This window comes from Amphiprion ocellaris, chromosome 13 (assembly GCF_022539595.1).
Source record: "Amphiprion ocellaris isolate individual 3 ecotype Okinawa chromosome 13, ASM2253959v1, whole genome shotgun sequence".
NCBI classification, from domain to species: Eukaryota; Metazoa; Chordata; class Actinopteri; family Pomacentridae; genus Amphiprion; species Amphiprion ocellaris.
The window spans coordinates 10,426,039-10,444,267 of NC_072778.1; the positions used below are offsets into that span (position 1 = coordinate 10,426,039).

General features: G+C 40.7%; 1 protein-coding gene across 1 annotated transcript in view; it reads right to left on the bottom strand.

The window, feature by feature from the left end:
* Positions 1 to 341: 341 nt before the first annotated feature.
* Positions 342 to 18,229, bottom strand: part of fgfrl1a (fibroblast growth factor receptor like 1a) — an 81,044-nt gene continuing 63,156 nt past the window's right edge. Inside the window, exons 4-8 of the mRNA XM_023285195.3 lie at positions 15,652 to 15,729; positions 10,547 to 10,840; positions 7,296 to 7,468; positions 7,018 to 7,198; positions 342 to 4,751 (exon numbers count right to left, since the gene is read on the bottom strand). Of these exons, the coding sequence (XP_023140963.2) occupies positions 4,303 to 4,751; positions 7,018 to 7,198; positions 7,296 to 7,468; positions 10,547 to 10,840; positions 15,652 to 15,729 (1,175 nt within the window). The 3' untranslated portion in view covers positions 342 to 4,302. The remainder of the gene's footprint in view (positions 4,752 to 7,017; positions 7,199 to 7,295; positions 7,469 to 10,546; positions 10,841 to 15,651; positions 15,730 to 18,229) is intronic.

The following is an 18,229-nucleotide window of genomic DNA, read 5'->3' on the forward strand; positions in this document are numbered from 1 at the left end:
ATCCCTCCAGACAGACACGCTGACAGACCAAATGCCGGCTGCAGCTCTCACAACTGAAGGACTTCAACTATTTCGAGAAGGACGTTCACTTAAAGACAGTCCCATGGTACAGAGATTTATTGAACGACTGAACTGGAATCCCTGCCTGTGTCTGTGCGGCAGCAAATGGATGCTGCGAGGAGCTGCAGTAGAAATCAACTGGACTTCTCTTGTAGGTTCCTCAAAGAATGATTACCATGACCTGGATGACTGAGAATCTACAGACATCAAAATCCTTTTTGGGAATCATTTGAGGTGAGGAATATTAGAGATGATGTGATCTATAAGAACAGAGACAACACTTAAGATTTTACTTTTTTAATGGCACCAATAACATGATTACAATGGCAGGAAACAATTTTAAACCTAAATGACGATAGACTGTACAAGATTGTCGATACGAAGATTACCGATAAAATTTTGTGTATTTTGTCAGCACGTATAAATACAGTATCTTACAATGACATGAACGCAGTATTTGCTACACAGCTTACATTATGACTATAACACAAAATCCATTCATGCAGTATAATGCCCAATTATATGAAAAAATATACATGTCAAAAAGAAAATAAATTAGAGGCATACTTTCTTTTCCAATCTTTCTTCAATTTAGCATTTGCAATGTTTCATGGGCCGACGTATTGCTCAACATGGTCCGAAGCACTCTCACTAAATCCTCTAACAGTTCCTATGATTTCAACGCTAATGTCATTCCATTTAGATACTAGTGGTAAGTGCACATATACAGTCTGTCTATTGGCAGTCCATTAGCTTTTACACGTCAAACTTTGACACCTGAATAAGTGAAAACTGATCAATGAAGTACCAGTGATTGGATGAAATGTTACTGTTCGACTTTATCAGCAGTTAAAGCTGCTGCTAGAGAGGCATTTAATTAAACGCAACCATTTACAGAGCAGAATAAGCACATTTTCTTCTCTGTCTATGATTGAATTTAGTAGGTTTATGCAGGAAGTAAGAGGGGAAACCCAATGGAAGGATGAACAAAGGAGACAGTATGATTAAAATGCGTGCATTGCACCCTGTTAATTTGGACTTTGACGTCTTCAATAAGTGTCTGAATAGATTTTTGGACAGCTGCACACTGAGTATAATCACAGAAAGAACTTCACAGGTATTAAACTTTAGGTGACTTAATAAAGAAAGCAACTTGAGCAATATTTGATTCTATCTGCATGAATTTAAAGGTGGAGTGTGTGATTCTGGACAACAATTATTGATAGATATCTAGTATGTGCACACACAGAACAGCCAGACCACGAGGAGATGTTTACTAAATTTGACAAAAACTGTTTTGGATTAGAATTGTTGACTCCACCTTTAAAGCTCCGACCTGCAGACCTACGAGTCCATCTGTGGAAGCAGATAACATGCCAGAGAATATATGAAAATAAAAACAGGAGTATAGGAATTCTCTATAAAAATATACTGTATGTGTACATTGTCCTTCTTGAGTTTAAAGATTTATGTGCAAAAATAAATGCCGAAGAACAAGCACCGAAATGGCCAGATGATGCCAATATATCACTTCCTGTCACATGGTTGTTTAAACACACCCTTGTAAAGTTCTCACAGTTGTATTCGGCAAGCCTTAGGAAAGGCGCAGACTGAAACTTAATACGAATAGTCAAATCCATGGCAAGTGTATGGTTTCTTTCATATTTCTCTTAAATACATTTCTGAACCATTTATTTTCTTTTTTATGTTTAAACATTTGTGGGCAGTCACCCCACTGTTTCAACCATACACATGGCAGCCTTTCAGGGAGCACTGTAATGTAAAACAGCTGTCAACTAAATCTTATCTTAGCATATCATTTTACAAAGTTTGCATGTAGTGGTCAGATTCACGAGCACACACAGAAACAAGATGGACACCTGAGAAAAAGCAAAAGAGTCTGTGGATAAGAGCTGTGTGCTGGTTTTCTTTGAGGCCGAATGATTTTATTGCAGGATGGTATCAGAAAGCATCTCAAAATCTTCCAGAACCTCTGAGAGCTTTTAATACACTGATGTATGGAGCGATAAATGACAAATAGTTATTCTAAGAAATGTAGAAACAGAACGAGAAGAAGAGTCAGTATGTGTTGAAACAGAAAATCCAGGAAACTACTACCCATTTTGCAGATGATTTTGTGATGAAGTTTTAAAAACAATGTTTAGATTTTGGCTTTCAGTGCCAATTAAAAAAAAAATAGGGGCATTAAACATTTTCCCAATTCCAAATCATTACCTAAAAAATGTTATATTTCTGACCTGAGCTGTAATTGATTTGCCAAACAGGAATGTGTGGCATCATTTATACAACGTTCTAATTGTGTTAGAACAGCAGCTGGTGACCCTGTTTCCAGGTGTTTCCAGTTAAATTAGATGATTAAACCTCAAGCTCAGCGTATTAATGAGAATGACAAACTCTCTAGTTATCTGGCCATTAAACTTACAAGAAAGTGACAGAAAGATTATTCAAACAAACTGCCAGGAATAGTGAAACACCCGTGGAGCTGCACTGTGGGAGTGTGGGCTTTCAAACAGCATTACCATTCGACTAAACTGGAATCAAACAGGCAGAGGCCTAAACCGCAGACGCAAATTTAAGACAGATTTGTAGATGCCATTATTTGAAATTTCTCTCTCAACAAGATCCATAAAAGTATTGTTAAATGTGCAGACAAGTGAATCAAAACACACATGATATATACTCAGGTTTTTTTAATGTATGAGGAAATTATTCTAACTTTCTGGCATCGTACAGCACTGTGCTCGTCGTTGAATGCTGTAATAATGATCAATAGAAATTTCTGCCTCTAATCTTCAGAGAAATACTGACGTTTGATTCAGTTTTACCCCAGCATTTAACCTTTTTCACATCGTCCATTTTCCTAAACAGGGTGACTGAGAGCTCTGCAGGAGATCCTAAAACCTTTCTTAGAAACAAGAGACAACAGATGAGGCCTTCTCCTTTGCAACAAACCAGGTGTGGAGAAAAGAGCACATGCAAAGCCTCTTCCAATCCGCCTCACGTCACACTGTGTTGAGCTGAGGACTTCAGAGTCTCATCCTGAACAATTTCAGACAAACCTCTCTCTCCTTTGAGCCCTCTAAGTCTGGAAACAGATCACCACGAATCTTCGACCTGTCTGAAGATCCAACAATGATCCATGAAATCTGGAAATCATTTCTAGAAGGCACCGCTGTACATTGGAGCATTGCTGATGATCCCTTTGTGCTGTTGGCTTGAGAGTGATATCCTTCATGGTGCTGTTTTTTTCTCCAGTCAGTGAGCATCAAACAAAGGCGGAAAGGGTTATGATGCAAAGCAGAAAACGCCACCAGTTTCCAGAAAGTAAAGGCGCTTTCAATGACAGGAACTGTCGGTACTAACCAGAAAAGGAACAGATGGAACGATCGCGGCTGCAATCTGTGTTCTGAAAAAATCACACCATAGCTTTGGCTAAAATGAATCCACTGAAGGAGATCCAAACTGTAGCTCAGTTTGACATCTGCTCTTTTTCACAAAGCACCCAGATAGCAGCTGGACATTCAGCAGAGCAGCTGTCGGCCCGGTAGAAGCAAACACCAGCGGCTCTTGTCCTTGCTGAGGTTGTGGATACAGCGGAGTTTGCCATGATTTGTGTGTGTTTTTTGGGGTTTTTTTGTGGCTCAGTTGGGCTGATGCCTGAGATACACTCCGATATTTAGCTGTTACATTACACATATTGCTCTTTATAGATTACCCAGGGTGAAGTAGCATGCTAAATGCCATATAATCATTTATATACATAAGTAGCTATATTTGTAAGCCAAGTGTATTTCTACTGTTGCACAGGAGGTTGTGGTTGTGTAAAAAGTATTAAGAGAGTCGAGACAGATATATTATTTTAAGTTACCTAAAACCTGCACAGTTCATTGTAGCTTCAAATAAGAGTTATCATAAAAACTAGATTAAAACATATTTGGGGATTTTTTTCTCATCCGTTTAAATTGATCCAAATTGGCTGAAAATAAAGACTTTCTTTCTTTACATTCTTCATCGTCCATGTCTTGAGTAAGTCCACGCAACAACGTGTCAGCAGCAGAGTTGCACGATCCCAACCTTCTGTATGTGAATCTGCATGGTCTCTTGCATGTGCTTTCCTTGTTCTTTGCTCTGTATATCAGCTCTGTCTGGTATGAGTCTATATGCACAGGAACATGTCCATGTAGAAATGTGAAACACCAAAGCTAGCTGCCCGCCTCGCTGCTAACACTGGTAGTGAATGTGCTGGTGCTGGTGCACTTTGCCGTCCACGTGCGAATGCGTGTGCGTGTGAATGTCCGTGTAGATCTTTGGGTAGACCTTGGGAGCCAATCCAGTGCCTCCCTGAGACAGGAGCAGCTGCTGATGGGCGATGTAGTCCTCATAAGAAAGACAATCTTTATCCCCGTTGGCTGGCTGAGGAGGGACCGTCGGACAGGCTCGATCACGACTGGCCACAGGCAGACGCTGAGCGGCGGGCAGAGCAGAGGAGGATGAAGAAGAAGAGGAGGAAGAAGAGGAAGAAGAAGAGGAGCAGGTGCGTTTTGACTGGCAGAACCAGAGGAGGGCAGTGCCTAAGATGAAGGCGACACCCGCTGGTATTCCGATAATGACGGGCCAGGGGAGGCTGGAGGATGTTGCTGTGGGGATAGTGTTGGGTTGAGGCTTCCGATCTGCAATAGAGGGAGAGATGAAGCCGTTAAAAACAACTGAAAACACAGCATGATCTTCTGGCTAGAGGTTAAAGTAACACTTTGCTTGGCATGTTATTATTTGAGTATTGTAAACCAATATGTTGTTTGGTGATAGTGGTAGCTGGTGACATCCCCCTCAATACTTAGAATTAAGGCATTTATCCAACCCAGTAAAAAATAACTTTAATAGATGCAACAATACCTCACACAGAGTTGGCTCTTTGCTCTTAGCTGTTTTTTCTTAAAATATTAATTATAGGCTTATATAATCCAATGGAATCTAAAAGATTTATTGTGGGATCACAGTTCCTGTGAAATTTTCACAATATACTGATACAGAAAAGCTGCAAACTGGTGTATAAAAATACATCAGCATCCTCTTACTTTATGTGTCTCCCCTAATATTCAAATAAAACCTTTGGCTGTGGCTGGTGACATCACCGAGACATACTGTATGCATGCATTGCCAAGTCCCAGACACCTCGCTGGAGCAGGCTGTTGTTCCATCCTGTTTAAAATCCACCACCATCATTACAGTGCCCAAAAAATCCACCATCACCTGCCTCAACAACTACCGCCCTGTGGCACTTACACCCATAATGATGAAGTGCTTTGAGAGGCTGATAAAGGACCACATCATCTCCACACTGCCCCCTGGACTCAACTCGTATCAGTTTACTTACCGGCCGAACCACTTCACAGAGGATGCCATCTCCTCTGCTCTCCATCTGAGCCTGGCACATCTGGAGGACAAGAACGCCTATGTACGAATGCTGCTGGCTGACTTCAGTTCAGCATTTAATACGATCATCCCCCAGCAGCTGGTAAGCAAACTGAGTCCACTGGGTATCAGCACCCCCATGTGCACCTGGCTGTTAGACTTCCTCACCAACAGAGCACAGTCAGTGAGAGTGGGAAACACCATCTCTCTCTCCATTGGATCCCCACAGGGATGTTCTGAGCCCAATACTGTTCATGCTGCTGACACATGACTGCTGCTCTGCATCCGCCTCGAACCACATCATTAAGTATGCGGATGACACAACAGTAGTGGGTCTCATTTGGGACAATAACGATCTGTCCTACAGAGAGGAGGTGAAGTGACTGGTGGACTGGTGCAGTGTGAACAATCTGCTCCTGAATGTCGAGAAGACCAAGGAGTTAATCATCGACTTCAGGAGGAAGCAGCCCAGTCATTCACCTCTCATCATTGACAATAAAGCTGTGGAGGTGGTCAGCAACACCACATTTCTTGGGGTGCACATCACAGACAGTCTGGACTGGTCATTACACACATCATCTCTGGTCAAACGGGCTCAGTAATGTCAGCACTTCCTGCGATGGATGAAGAGAGCACAGCTGTCCCCCTCCATCCTTACCACCTTCTACAGAGGCACCATAGAGAGCTGCTGACCAGCTGCATCTCCATCTGGTTTGGCAGCTCCAGGGCCTCAGATAGGAGGTCGCTGCAGAGGGTGGTGAGGATGGCAGAGAAGATCATCGGGACCTCTCTTCCATCCATCCAGCATGTTGCACACAAGCGCTGTCTCAGCAGAGCCTGCAACATCATCAGAGACTCTACACCCCCACCATGGACTGTTCTCCTGCTCCCCTCTGGGAGGAGGTTCTGCAGCATCAAAACGAGAACAACCAGGTTCTGGAACAGTGTCATCCCCCAAGCCGTCAGAGACTTTAACTCAAAATAACCCTTCTGGGCACCCGTAGTCACTGTGAAAACATAGCTGCTGCTACTTTCTTTCAATGCGCGTGCAATACTGATGCCACATCTTCACATTAAAATAAATATGTGCGGATGTGTATGTTTACAGGTGTGTGTATATGTGTGTGTGCGTGTGTGTGTGTGCATGTGTATATATTTATATATACATATTTATAGATATAGTTACATAGTTGTTTGTATGTATATATTGGAATTGTTTTTTAGAAAATGTTTTGTTTGTTTTTGTATTTATCAGTCCGATGGCGAGCTTGTTGCACCGGAATTTCAGTCATAATGTGCACCAACTAGTGTATGTTCTGGTTGACAATAAAGTGGCTATTCTATTCTATTCTATTCTATTCTATTCTATTCTATTCTATTCTATTCTATTCTATTCTATTCTATTCTATTCTATTCTATTCTACTCTATTCTAAAGCTAGCTAAGCAGCTGAGGAGTTTCAGTTTCAAAGCACTTTAACAGAGGATTCTCTCTACGTTCCTTTTCCTCTGTTTCTTCCTCTGACCTGGCAGCACAGTGAGGTATGCACTCCTGAAGCTGTAGCCCATAGTATTGGCTCCCAGGCAGATGTACATGCCAGCATCTTCCTCCTTGGCTCTGGTTATCAGCAGCTTGTTGAGGTAAGATCCATCAGGACGCGACCAAACCTCCCCTGTAGGCAGGACCACAAAGCGATGGTCTCCCACCTTTGGATAAAAACACATAAAGTTACTGAGTAATTCAGTTAAATACAACTAATAAACCATCATTAGTCTCAGGGAATCTGGCAGTGGGTCCTTGTACCTCTATGGTGGAGTTAAATTTGTTCTCGTCACCAGGTTCAACCCTTTTAAGCCACTGGATAACCGGCTTGACGTCACTGCGAACTTTACACTGGAAAGATGTGGTTCCTCCGTAGTCCACCGTGGTGTTGACGGGGTGAGTACCGGTCAGGATGGGTTTAGAGTTGGTGCGCTCTGGAATAAGAAGCACAAAATGGTCAAACAGGCAGACAGACACAGAAAGACAAAATATATTCAACGTGTAGTAATAATATACTCGGAAACTATGAATTCTTTGATTATTATGTTTTGTAAACTTGTCAAAACCATCTGTAATCAGCATTAAAACAGAAGAGTATATAGGCTTTTCTTGCAGGTTAAGTGAACTTAAGGAAACAAAAAAAGACTGTCAGCCCTGAGAGAGTAATAATATGATCTGGAAATGTTAACTGCTTTATTCAGCATCTCATCCTCCCTCTTTATTGCAGATATACAAACAGATCCCTTACCTTCAGCTCCTGTTTCTTTCTCAGTTTATAGAGACATATAACACTCTCTTTTTCAGCATCTGTTACAGGAACATAATCTGAACAGGGTAGATTTTTCTTTTCAGACTGACATTACTAGTCGTGAGTGAAATTAAAGGCAGCTTTGGCTGTATTTAGAGATGCAGCCATCAATTATTTGAATAATCTATTCTATTGATTATTCTGGCAACTAATTAATAATTAATTAAGTAATTGTCTCTCTCTGTCTCCGTTTTGCATTTAGCATGCATGTTACAGCATCAAAAGAGGAAGTGAGCGCGTTGTGCAACAGAAAGAATCGTCCAGGCAGACATCTGCGCTGTATCATATATATGTAGAATAAAGTAGATTTAAAAAAAAAAAAAACAAAGCCTTGAGGCAGAGAATTTTGCCTTGAGACATTTTAATAATCAAATTACTCAACAACTCGTTTCAGCCGTAGCTCTATTACAGGTTCAATTAAAGACATTATAAAGTGAAAACTGATTTTTAAGGTAGAAATGTGGGAAAGTTGCAAATGCGAGTTTATCTTGCAGCTTTCCTGGTTGTTTTCAGTGCATGTGCAGTGTTACAGACTTTGCTGCTCAGGTGTCACTTAACTATTTGAAAATGTTTATGTAGTCACACCATGCGTTTGTAAAGACATGACAATACACTGGAAAGGAAGCTCACTACCGCAGTTCATTCAGCCGACATACAAAGAACAGAAAGGTGTGAAATCTGGGCAACCATCTGTAGTAATTTATGTTCCTGCTGTACTGGAACTCAAGTATCTCCACTTATCGATTGTATATGTTTTACTGGCTCTCTGACCTGGACTCCCTCTTTCTAGTTTTCTTTCCAACAGCTGTGAATGAATGACAGCAGATATAATCTCAACTGATAGAGAAAAAGTCACATTTGACATAAGCAAGCAGCGGTTTGATTTACTTCCTTTTCATTTGTGTGTGCGTGACTGTGTGTGCGTGCATGTGTGAGAGTGTAGCCGCCTTTCAGGAAAGACTACAGCTGTAGTTTAATGTAGAACAGATGTGGCAAGTAAAGCGAGAGTCAAGAGAGCTAGTTTGAGCCTCTCAACAGAGCTATAACATTTATTTGCACACAGCTGAGCGCACGCATACGCACACGTACACACAAATTCAACACCAGCTCGCCACCAACTAGTTCAACATTAAATCATTCAGTGCCAAAACAGCTTTTGCAGCCTTCCAACACGACCTGCTACATCAAAAAAACACCCACAGGTCATAATAACACACATTGTGCTCTCAACAGTAAAACGCGACCTTTTTTAGACTAAAACTGCCGTCGGCTCGACTTGGTTCAGCTAAACAATTCTCGCCTGCTTGAATGATGTTTATTGACAACGCTGGAGGTGAACACTGAATGGCACTAGGAGAAGGCTTTTAAAAGCTATTTTAAACTTGGTGCAGCTGCCAAACCTTAAAGACGTGAACGTAGTAACAATAGATCTGCTGTCCCGATTTTCACAGTATCTACCTCTTCTATCGCTACTACAGGTGAACACTTTGACACAGAGTAGCAAGAGAAATCTGCTGATGACTAAGATATACGACTTCAAGACTTTTCCTCTTCAAAGAACATGTCTGTACTCCTTTCCAAGAATAAGAGATCGCTCCCTGGCAGCAGACTCTTTGCCAACAAATCATTCAAATGCTTGAAAAGTTAATTATGGTGCTCTTGAGCATGTGATCTTAGACGTTCTACATAATCACCGTATTGTGAGTAAGGATGGAAACAAAACCCATTTCAGACCCTGCTATTTAGGCACACAGGCCTCTCAGTAAAACAATAATATACATACTGTGTAAAGCATAATGTATATTATTGTTTGGGTGAGAAGCATTCCTGCTGGTGCAGCATATACGAGCAGGAATGCTCAACAACTCACACATCATAATCCCACAAATGTTCAGTCCAATGTGTCACAGCACGAAATGACCACATGCAGCCATGTTTCACATATATGAAACATTTTTACAAGAACGTTTTTAGGATGCCATGTCTCTTTAATGTAACACAGAACACATTGGATAAATGCCTTAATCAGCTGACTACAAAAAGGCAAACAGGCCACCTTTTTTCTCTTTTATCTAACCATAACTAGAGGTTCTTTGGGTTTTTGGCTGTTTGTTAGGCAATAGGAGCAATTTGTTGTGCCACATTACACTCTGGGAACTTCATATGCCGTTATATAAATGAAATAATGAATTGATTCACTGACTAATAATGAAAATGAAAAGTGTCCGTTGCTGCTCTACTTCCAGTAAAAAAAAACAAACTTGCCTTTATTTTAATTCATCCAGAGGCAACATTTCTTTCTAAAAGTAGTTATTTCAAACACTAGTGACATTTTGGAGGGTACAATGAAGAATTCTGAGGAAGCTCCAACTCTATTCACTACATTTTAAAATATTTATTTTAAAGGCAATCACATCTAAGGTATTGTAGTTTGAGAGTGAAAATCCCAACCTACTTAAAAGTAGGGTGGCACAGCGCTGTGTCAAAAACTCTGTTCAAGCAAATAAATGAGTGATTTGAGAATGGAAATCTGAAAATTACATATAGAACTCTATACGTGCATTGCAATTATGAAATTATAATATCTCTCTTCTTTATGAAACATGTTGGATATGGTTGGAATTGCTTTAACGCACCACATAATGACAATAAGAAAAGACCTGTGATTGTTTTCCCTAACCTACTTTCTCTACAATGCACTCACGTATGACTTCCACTTTGTAGGTGGCGTTGATCTCTCCTGCTCTGTTGGAGACGTGACAGGTGTACTTCCCGCTATGCTCCGGCGTCAGGTTCTTCAGACTCAGAGTCCACCTCTTCTTCTTCCCTTCTCCTCCTGTTCCACCTTCCTCATCCATCAGCGGCCTGTTGTCCTTCAGCCAGACGATGTCGGGGCGAGGGTTACCGCTTGCCGTGCACTTCAGGCGAACAGAGCTGCCTACTGGGCGAGCGATGACACGTTTCCTCATCTTTGCCGGCTGAGTGAAACGTGGACGAACTGCAAGTACAAGAAGAAGAATTACAACTAATAATGTGGACATCTAGTATTTGAAGAAACAGTATATTGGTATTGGCTATTTGTCAAATATAGGAGCTTGATTTAATGTCGCTCTGGATAAAAATCTAAATTAAAACTGCCACTGCAAAGAGCTAGACGACACGAAGAAACTTCCTTTTTCCGTCACATTCAGCTGCAGGTGGGAAACAAGAAGGGTGGGAAAGGAAAGAAAAGCACAGACAGTTATTAGTAGAGGTAAACGGTTTATGGAGCAGGTTTATATTTAAAGACCAGCGGAAAGAGAACAGATTGAGGAAAAAGGTGGAATTTATTGAAGATTCCTCTGTGACACTTTTATTAGACGTAAGGAGCAATCAAAACCGTGTTATCTGAAAAGACTGTGACACAGAAAGAGGGTTCAGAAATGTTTCAGGCCTCCTGAGTTACAGTATTTATTAGCTCTTAGAAGCTATTCTTGCAACCAAGAAAGAAAACTTTCAGCATTTTGATGACTGCCTTGAGTTTATTTTTAACCTATTTTCTATCTGTATTCCTCCACATTTTTGGAACTGTAGCAGTAAAACTATGCTGCTGCAAAATACCAACTTTCACAAGATGGAGCACTGTGTTCTCTCCAAAGGGTCTATGGGGCTTTTAGAACTTCTTATTTTCACTCACACTCCTGTTTGTTTGGATTTACTAACTGTGTTCTCGTTTCCTAGCTCCAAAATTGGATGTTTGGCTGTTTGAGCCCCTGTTTGTGCATGAAGACATCTGCAGCAACTAACGTGATTACAAATATTCTGCAATGGTGCATAACCTTCCATTATGCACCATGAAATCAATTTCTTTTCAGCCATTGATAATCTGCATCTACATGCAGCTGAGTCTTTTTCACACCAGGCATGAATATGCTCATGAAAAAGACCCTGTTTTTACGCGTTACAACACACTGACACGTGTTTCTTTGAAGTTTGTAAACAAGAAAAATGGAATTTGGAACAAACTGATTAAACTCAGCGTTTAGATAGATTTGAGGGAACTTAAGGACTGAATGCAAGACTTGAAAAGGACATTTTTTATGGTTGTGAGAAGCGGCACACAGGCTGAGGTCACTGCCGCGGGCGGACCAGGAATTCCATGTTGTGCTACAACAACACATGGCAACGTGCCTCTTGGTATATACAATCTAATTTACTGTAATAAACCATAATTGTTTTGTTTGAGAAAAAAATTTGAATCACTTCCTCTTCTCCCTGACACAAAGCACTTCCATGACCTGGAACACATATACAAACACATGTACAAAAAGACAGACTGAATTCCTTGTTTTCCACTGATCGAGCTTCTCTCGTGTCACATTTAGACCCCTCTCCTGCTCTAATAGGAACTATGTATTTCACCACAAATCAAGCATCCATGAGAAACTATTTTAAAAACCAAAAAGTCACAAAATAACTCTCTAACATCACTTTAAATACTGGGTCATGAATGCACAAGTCTTCGAAAGCCAGGCAGTGACTTAGCGTCACACCAAACATTCTTTAATCCATGCAAATATTCTCTTACAAAGCTTAAAATGCTAAGTTAACCCCATACGTCTATTCAAACATCCACATCCCTTTACCAGTTGCATAGCGAAACTCACTGAGCCACTCAAAGTTACATATTCCTCCTTGCAAATAAAAAAAAAATCTGGCCACCAGCTCAATCTAAATGCATGAGTCTTTTCATATGCACATATTCTCTTTAAGAACACAACAATCAGTGAGCAAAGATAGAAAAAACAATCCAGTAGGGAGGGAGGAGAGGAAATCATTCACAGGAACGCTTGATTTTATGGCCCTTGTGTTCTCGCCACAGCAGATAGCCATCAACCGGGGTGGTAAATCACCCTGAAACTACTGCAGTTGCATCTCTTTCTTTGGACACAGTTATTATTCCAGCTCTGGGTAAACAAACAGGAGAAAGAGTTATGTGACGGGTTTGTGAGCTCAAATTTGGAGATTTCACTTCAGCTGCATTACTCAGTGGAACATAGCTCTCTGCCGACAGGCCCGAAGCTGGGCAGGATGACAAAACAAACATACCGGAAAGGCTTTTAAGTCGCGCCTTTGTGCCCCCTGAGTCTGAGAAAAGCTACTGGACTACAGCTGAACTGTGACCAGATAGAGTCAATAGATCTAACAGAAAGCAGAGTGGATGAGACACTGATTCCTAGTTTAAGGTCTGGCTTTGATAATTACATAAATTCAGCTGATGCATGGGCTTAGGGTGAAATTAAATGTAAAGAGAACGGAGGAGCCGAAGCAAAGCGCAGCTGAACTGGACTGGATAAAGCTTGGAGACTGAACATAGCAAGGTGTAACTGAAATCAACTGATTTATACTGCCTAAGCTGAACCAAATCAAACAAAAGTAAAAAAGAAAACAGATGGAAAAAAGAACAAGTCAAGTTCATGTCAAGGTTAGCACCGACAAAAGACTGACAGATTGCTAAAAAAAAAAGACAAATAAAACTTGAAGTGATGGCAGAAAAATTGAGAACAAAGAGAGAGAAAGAGACTGAGTTAAAACAATAAAAAGTAAAGGTAAAAGAGGGGGCACGCGAGGAGGTCGAAAGAAAGAAAAACAGAGAGCGAGGAGACGCAAGGACGGACTGAAAAAGTGGTGACAGAGAGAGGGAAGAGGGGAGAAGGTGAGAGCCAGAGTGAGCGAAAGGGCAGCCTTGTTCTGGGTCTCAGGGGCCACTTCAACGCCACACTTCACAGTGTAAAAATACTGCTGACCCTCCAACGGGCTGCCTTTGATCAGACGGTGTGCCAGAGACAGACAGAGAGGAAGAGAGGGAGTGTGAGAGAAACAGCCTTATGAAATCCAGCACGGATTTTAGATACTAAGATAGTGGAGATTTTTACAAACTGAGGTAATTTTGTCTCGACTTGACTCCAGTAGTTCTGGTGAGGATTTGTGCAGTGTTAAAGTAAGAATTAGGATTACATTTATCTACAGTTAAGGTGCAGATTTAGGTCAGGATTTGGACTTGGTTAGAGTTTAATACACCTTATATTTTACTGAGACTTTACAATTGATTCTATTTCCACCTCTGTGCAGTAAACATGGAGCCAGGAGGCAGTTAACCCCATGAACCCTGTTTTCAGGGTAACTTCGCTAAATTTAAGCTCTTATCTTGGTCATTATAGGGGCTAGCCATACATGCTGTATCTTGTTTTTATCAGAACAGTCTAGACTATCCAGATCTTTCATCATACTATGTGATAACACTTGCAGGTTTTTAACATTAGCTTTTGCATCAAAAAAAAAATTACATAATTCGAAATCCTTATGTTCTCACTTGTATCTCAGAATGAAGAGCTAACAGTAAAGATATCTTTTCATAATAGCGTAGAGGAGAATGTCTGGAATCTGGCGATATTGGAGCCATGACGGTAGGATACAGCATGAGTTAGAAAGGCAAAAAAAATGTGTCTGGTGCATAATGGAAATACAGTCCCACACAGTAGCACCAACCCTCCACATAAGGTGAACTTTGGTTGTCTTTTCACCACAAATTTGCATCATTGTTAGCATTTCTATGAAAAGCCAAGTAATTATTTTGTGTTTACTGCACATCCAAAGTGGGATGTAATGTCAGGAGTATGTTGGAGTTAATGAAGAAATCAACTGTAATTTCCAAACCAGATTATTCTTTGACACACAGACAGAAACAACTATTATAATCAGAAAGATTAAGTTCTGTAGTTAATTTATGTGCAGTATTTTGTCAAACAATAACAACTTTGTGACTTATTCTACTAAGAAGCAGGAAGGAAAATGATCAAGAAATGAGGAATTACTTTGCAGAAGTTTACTGCAAATCTCATTTCACTTCCTTTATTTAATTTAACATGCAACAACATGGGATAATTCGTTTATGCGTATTTATTTATTCTTAACTATGTGAATATATGTGAGTGTTTCATTATGTTAACAATGAAATTCTTACCTGTATGTCTTGATGGATTGAACGTAAGTTGGTTAAATTAAAAAATTAAAAAAAGGTCATTAAAGAAGAAAATATTTTATTGTGATAAATGTCTCTATTTGCTCAGCTAAACTGACACTGACATAAAAGTGGTGTCAGTACGATCGTTTACTTGTAGAAAGGAAAGTGAATAAGCGTCTTACAGAAATGGTTAAATGTTTGGGTTAATAAGTGTGGTTAAGATGATTTATGGTAGTGACTGTAGATAATATGCAATAAAAGGTCCTTGTAAGACATAAGAACAAGAATGTATGTGAGTACCAGTGCATGTGTGTGTGTTTGTGTAACCAAAATCAGTGCATGTGTGTGATTGAGTGAGTACAAAGAGGTAAATAAATGAAAGCAAACGACAGTGCAGTAAAAGAGAGTGTGCATCAACATTGCTGATAGACAAAAGAGAGAGAAGGGAAGGAGAAAGAGCTTTATAAAAGGACAACAAGCAAAGAAAGAAAGGTTAGGCTATGTGACAAGAGGGTCCAGGGAGCCTTGGGAGGGGGGAAAGGAAGGAATGTGTCCCACCAACTCACACCTAACACAAATAGACTGCTCTCCACTCTGTCAGAGCCAATTACTTACACAAACAGCCACCCCGTTGTGTGGCTGTGTGTGGGCTTATACCCTCACCTTGTCCAGGGTGTTTATTGTACAATCTGCTACTGTACTTTTTAAAATGTTACACAGTCTCAGATATCTCAAGTGTCCCTTCAAGGCTTCTTTCTAATTTTCAAACGGATATAGTGATGAGATCAGAAGTAATGAGTGGTTACCCAGTTTCCCTGCCAGCTCTGGGGTGTGCTCAGAGTCACTGGTGGCTGTTCCTGCTCCATTTCTTGAACTGGAGTCGTCTGATGAGAGAAAGAAAAGAAGAGTGATCGGTAAACTTGTGAGAAGCTAAAAGAATAACATGAGTTGGAAAAAGGAGGGAGTTTTTGTTTTTCTTTTTTGTTAGCATCTGATAATTGTTTTATACGATGCAGCTGCTTCAGCATGGGGCCATGAGGTATGATTGCTCGTTAAACATAAAAATCAAGAAACTTTTGTTTGATTCCTGCAAATTGTAAGCAGGCTGCTACTGGTTAGAAGGTGGACTGCAGAAACATCCCTGTTATCGTTTTTGAAACTGTTTGAACTTCAAGGTTTTTAGGTAGAAGTTCTGCGACGGTAAAAACGGAAATAAAAACAGGTGCATGAGTGGTTTAAAAAGCAGACTGATGATGTGCAGACGGCTGACAAGTAGATTTAAGTCAGATGACACACTGATAAAGTTACAGCTCTCTGAAACTGAACGTGTAAAAGTTTCTTGGGAATGAGGCAACAATGATTTCTGTCATACCAGTATCACGGAGAAGTAACTGCACAATGCACTGCGTCTCTGGAGTCCCACCCCACCGTGTAATTTTAAACAGCACAGCCATGGATCAGCAACCACATTTCTTGTCAATCCAGAAAATCAAATGATAAATAATATGATACAGTATGTTTGTCCATTTATGTCACTGTGCCAGAGGCCTGCTGCTGCAAATCACTGGCAATGAAAGCCAGGAAATTAATGCTATTCAACAACCATGCCTCCACCCTTAACCCTAAAATGATTAACTCATGTGTCGGAGGAAGTACGATCTTAAATTTGGTCCTGAAACATTGTTGCAAAACGAGCAAAAAAAGAATAAAACAATTTTCTTAACATTATCTCTCAAGAGAAAATAACTTGGCACAGCTTCTTTTTTCAATAGCTATACACTACGTACATCTATTCACACTGTACAGTATCATATCGCCTTCACGCTGGTGTATTAGGTTCCCTCCCTCAGCACGTCTTCCCACATTGATTATCAAAAAGATACAAACATCTGTCTGGACCTTCACGCTAGGAACCACTTCAAGATGGAGCCAATGCATCCAAGGGGCCCTTAAAAGGGATGGTGTGGAGGTAGGAGGGCTCGTACCGTCCAATATCAGGTCTGTCAAAATACATGCGGTTAACTTGGCTTGAACCTGAGACTTCAACCAAAACCTGATGGTAGTTACTGAGGGAAAGAAAAAGGAACCAAACAGCCTCGGACCACCTGCAGAAAGTATGCGTGCAAGTGCACACGTAATTGTAAATGGATATGTTTATCGTGCATGCTGGTACATACAAGGATCTTTTTAGGATTTTAGATCAGAACCTGAAGGCGCTGAGCGTTTAATGCGGCGCCAAATGTCTTTAGAGCATCACTATTTGGATGATGGAATAAAGGACGTATTTGAAATGCAAACACGAGGCACGACTTGCATCCTCAGGGCTGGTATTAATAGCACATCGGTAGGCCACGTGGTGCAGGTCCTCTCTCTGTGTGTGTGTGTGTGTGTGTGTGTGTGTGTGTGTGTGTGATATGAATTCCCATATGGGTGTGTCAGTGCACATGTGGGTGTGTGTGTGTTTGTGTGTGTGTGTGTTCTGGCATTATTTAACTAAATGGTAACTTGAGGTGCCGGTATTCCCATCAAACTTCACTCCTGTTTCTCCCGTTCGAACTCCCCCCTTCATCCCTCCCTCCTGCCACATGCACGGCGATTTCTGAGAAAGGGCAGCAGGTTTGAAGCCGAGTGGCATGGGGGTCTAACCTGAAGGGGGAACATGGTTTAGCACTCTTACCAGAAAGCGAACCCTTCCCCCTGCCGTGTGTGAGACTGTAAACCTCTCTTGGCAGACCTCCTGCAGACAGAGGCTGAACTGCTTCCACTGCCCGAACAGCACAGCCACGTATCGGCAGTTTCAAAGTATTTTCCAAAATCAAATCATATATCAACTGACATGCTGACTTTGTGTGCTCGAACGTGCGTGCGCTCAAAGGTAAATACATAAATCAAAGAAAGAGGTGTGTAACGCTTGTATTTGGGTTTTCTCTTACTGTAAACATCATATTGATTTAGTGAACACGAAGAATAAAGCATTTTTTGCTCCGGGCAATTTTTTGCTCATCGTGGGCTAATTTTTCACAGCAATATAAAGTCAGACACCTCATTGGAAACAACACAACTATGGCTAAAAGTCAAGAGAACTCAAAAATTTCTTCTGTGCTATATGACAGCAAAAATTTGTAAAAATGCCACACATAGTAAAAAAAACAAAACAAAAAACAATAGTTGAATTTCGTTCAGTATTATTACAAAACTTTTTAAAACATGCAATCAACACGTCCACCATTTTTTCAAATAGGCACAAGGTGGCCTACATACTACAGACATCTAGCTACCTATGTTTTTAATTTGTTTCCATAGTTGTTTCTTATCTGCTTTGTAAACACAGCCTGCAGTTCAGCCCAGTTCAGCTAAAAAGTCCCATAATTTGTGTCACATGAG